The sequence below is a fragment of the Cibotium barometz genome, chromosome 8 (genome assembly GCF_041138505.1).
Source record: "Cibotium barometz isolate CiBa-2024 chromosome 8, ASM4113850v1, whole genome shotgun sequence".
Taxonomy (NCBI): Eukaryota; Viridiplantae; Streptophyta; class Polypodiopsida; order Cyatheales; family Cibotiaceae; genus Cibotium; species Cibotium barometz.
This window is the reverse complement of record NC_141053.1, coordinates 40,578,609-40,581,823: the sequence shown is the minus strand read 5'-3', so window position 1 is coordinate 40,581,823 and position 3,215 is coordinate 40,578,609. Positions and strand designations below refer to the sequence as shown.

The window sequence follows — 3,215 nt, the reverse complement described above, 5'->3', positions numbered from 1 at the left end:
GTCCTTGTTGATGGTGGATCCAGAGTGAATATTATCACGGATAAAACCCACCGGGAGCTAGGCATCCTAGATCGAGAATTGGAATTGGCTCCATTTCAGAGTGAAGATGCTTGGGTTAATCTGAAACTCCAAAATCCAGATAGAGAGATGTGATTTCCTAATAGCTTTCATTGTGTTGAAAATGGAAGGAGTTGTTGGATCTTACCCCATGTTTTTGGGAAGGCCATGGCTGAGACAGGAAAAGATTAAACACAACCAGGCAATAAATCAAATTACAATCTGGAATTGGAAGAAGAAAGTCCGGGTACAAGTGGGTCTCGTGATGTGTAACAATTTGTCCTGTGTGTGTGTGTGCGCGCGCGTGTGCATGCGCGCGCACGCACGCACACACACACATTCGCCCTTTTGCATTTCAAAGTGAAGAACAAAAAAATGGAATTATGAACTCTCAAAAAGAAAAAATAGTGAGAAATAATACACTATGTCCATTAAGAAACTTGATTCTAGAATTAAAGATTTAAAAAAAGAACCTTGCAATTTTGTGAATAAATCCCTCAAAAATATATTTTATACATGTAAACATGCACTTTTTAAATTAAAAATATAGAATTCCTATAGGACTTGGAGCAAAGAGAAATTTAGAAATTAATGCAAGTCTTGGAAATCAAAATTAAACCATGCTTAGAAATTCACATGCACCCCTCTATCTAAAAAGTAAGGGAGAAACCCTAGTAAATTATGTTAACTGGGTCAAATAGATTAAATAATATATGGACTATATGTTAAAGGGGAGAGAAATGGGTGGCAAAAGTTGCAAAGAGACTAAAATCTGCATTATGAGGAATGGTGGGAATTGAAAAGAAATGAAGTTCACATTTAAGGGAGAAAAAGGAATGGTGGGAGAAAAAAGAATTGAAAAGAAACTAAGTAGAAATCTAACCTCTCAAATAGAACTAGATAAATGGTGTTTATTTTCATGCTGAAGTAAAAGTTGCTTAAAATAAGGCTATCCCACCACTTGTCATTACTTACTTTAGCATATCTAGACCTACTTTGAGGTTATCAAAAGGACCCTAACCCCCATAAAAGAAACGCTTATTGTCATTGAGAGTTGTGAGAGCTCTTTTTATAAATTTATGGAGGAGACAAAGTACGAAGTACTGTCAGTACCCTGCATAGTTGGCACTGTGCCATCAATTCCTATGTGATTTTGAAGGCTTTTGAGGAGAATTTTTGTTCTAGACATGTGCAAATTGGGCATTTCTTTCTCATCTTTTTGAAGAGTATCAAAACAAGTAACCCTCTTTATACATTTGCACACATAGTTATTCAAAAGTGTTACATGTTTTGAAATAATGTATTTATTTCATGTCTATAAATATTTTACTTGGAAACCTCTCCAAATCATAGATGGTCTCAAGCTTAAAATAAGGAGTAAAAGAGATATTTTTATTGCATGTCTAAGGACGAGAAATCTTGGAAAATTTATTAAATTTAGGGACAATTGAAAGAAAAATTACGCTTTAACTTTTGCGTTGGTTTAAGACCTAAGAATTTAAAAGACCATGGGAAATTTCACTTTTTGAATTAGGGCCCTTGAGAAAAGTATGAAATAGTGCAAGTTTTTTTTATAATAAGGAGATCTATTTGGAGGATCTTACCTTATGATCAAACCATAATCCTTGGGATTAAGACTTGTTTTTTTTGGGGGGGGATATAGAAAAGACTATGAACATGATGGTAAACCTTATCCCAAGAGATGGATTCTCATGTCCCACGATTGCAGTGGTATACTTGCCAAGATCAGTGATATTTTGTTGATGTTTGTCTGAGTATGAAAGATTGTATTATAAATTATACTGAGCAGTGGTATACTTGTGGGCACGCAGCTGGATGTCCTTTCACACCCCTTCCTCTCCCATTGCAGCTGGGCTGGCTGGGTGGCTAGGTGGCAAATCGCAAGCCCACAATCCATCTTTAAGCTCGCCCTTACAAGCAGCCATCAAAGGATCCAAGCCCTCCGCTAAGGCCCAACCAACATCCAGAAGGGAGAAGGTCCGCGGCTTGCATGAAATTCACTACGCCGCCAAGCTCAAGGTAACATTCTTGCCCAAAAAAAAAACATTTAATAATTGACACAATTATAGGACAATTATATGATATGGGTTTTTGATTCATAGCCTTTAATTGATCTTTCGATTGTTACTATCAAGGGTTACACCCTTGTAATCCAACTTGCCATGATTAGGGGTAATTAGAACAGTCATCTGCTTAATTAACCTTGAAGTTGATGCTAATTAAGTCACACACAATTACATATGGGGTTGGAACAATCGTGTGCTATTTATTAATTATTAATTAACCAAGCCTGAGGTAACAGTCTTGCAAGAAAACTTAATCTTATTTTTGTGCTTCTAGCCTCGATTAACCTTGCAATTGATACTAATTAAGCCAAACACACTTACGAGCCAAATTAGTACACGGCCGATTAGAACAATCAATGTGCTGTTATTTGTAATGAACCCTTGCAAGTGATGTCACATACACTTAAAATCCATCTAAGTTTGTATATTAATTGGAACAATTAACGTGTGCTCTCATCCTTAATTAATCTTCCAATTGATCTTAATTCACTCATTCCGTGAGCTTAAGAGTAAGATTATGATTTGAGTGAACTGAAAATAAGGTTATGATCTGAGTGTGAAGGACTGTGAGCATGGAGAGGAGGCTGAGGTGGTCGAGCAGCAGTTCGGACAAGCGGTTGGAGTAAAGGAAGAGGTTTTGGAGGGCGCAGTGGTTGGCACGAGGGAGGACGGGATAGGGCCAGACAGGGAGTTGGTGGACAAGTTCTCTTCCGGTCGTGTCTCGCTGATAATGATCTGACTCTGATTGGGTTGATTTGGCTGTGGTATGGTATGGATAAGGATGCCGGCCATGTGTGCAGCCAAAGTATTCTAGCTCACTAGAGAGCTGGGCCACAAGTCGGATGGTGAGACCATAGAATGGCTACTCAGACAAGTGGAGCCGGCGTCATAGCCGACAGCTTCTGCTATGGTGAGCACTGGTCTCCTCAAACAAGGGCCCGACTCCCCCCTCTGGCCCGTTAGCAAGCCTCCCCTGACAGCAAAGCAAACTCCCATACCCATGCCAATATATGGAAAAGAGGGTGAGCAGAATGAACGTCAGCAGTACCATCCACACCAGTCGTCTATGGT

General features: G+C 39.0%; 1 protein-coding gene across 2 annotated transcripts in view; it reads left to right on the top strand.

The window, feature by feature from the left end:
* The first annotated feature begins 1,752 nt into the window (after window positions 1-1,752).
* The window catches only part of LOC147636263 (uncharacterized), a 2,037-nt gene continuing 574 nt past the window's right edge, over window positions 1,753-3,215 (top strand). The window contains exons 1-2 of one of the 2 annotated variants that reach the window (XM_086801130.1): window positions 1,753-2,055; window positions 2,707-3,215. The exon at window positions 2,707-3,215 is cut by the window's right edge and continues 574 nt beyond it. In XM_086801130.1, the coding sequence (XP_086657256.1) occupies window positions 1,894-2,055; window positions 2,707-2,883 (339 nt within the window). In that variant the 5' untranslated portion in view covers window positions 1,753-1,893 and the 3' untranslated portion in view covers window positions 2,884-3,215. Of the gene's footprint in view, window positions 2,098-2,706 lie in introns of both variants that reach the window. The other variant, XM_086801129.1, reaches the window with a different exon arrangement.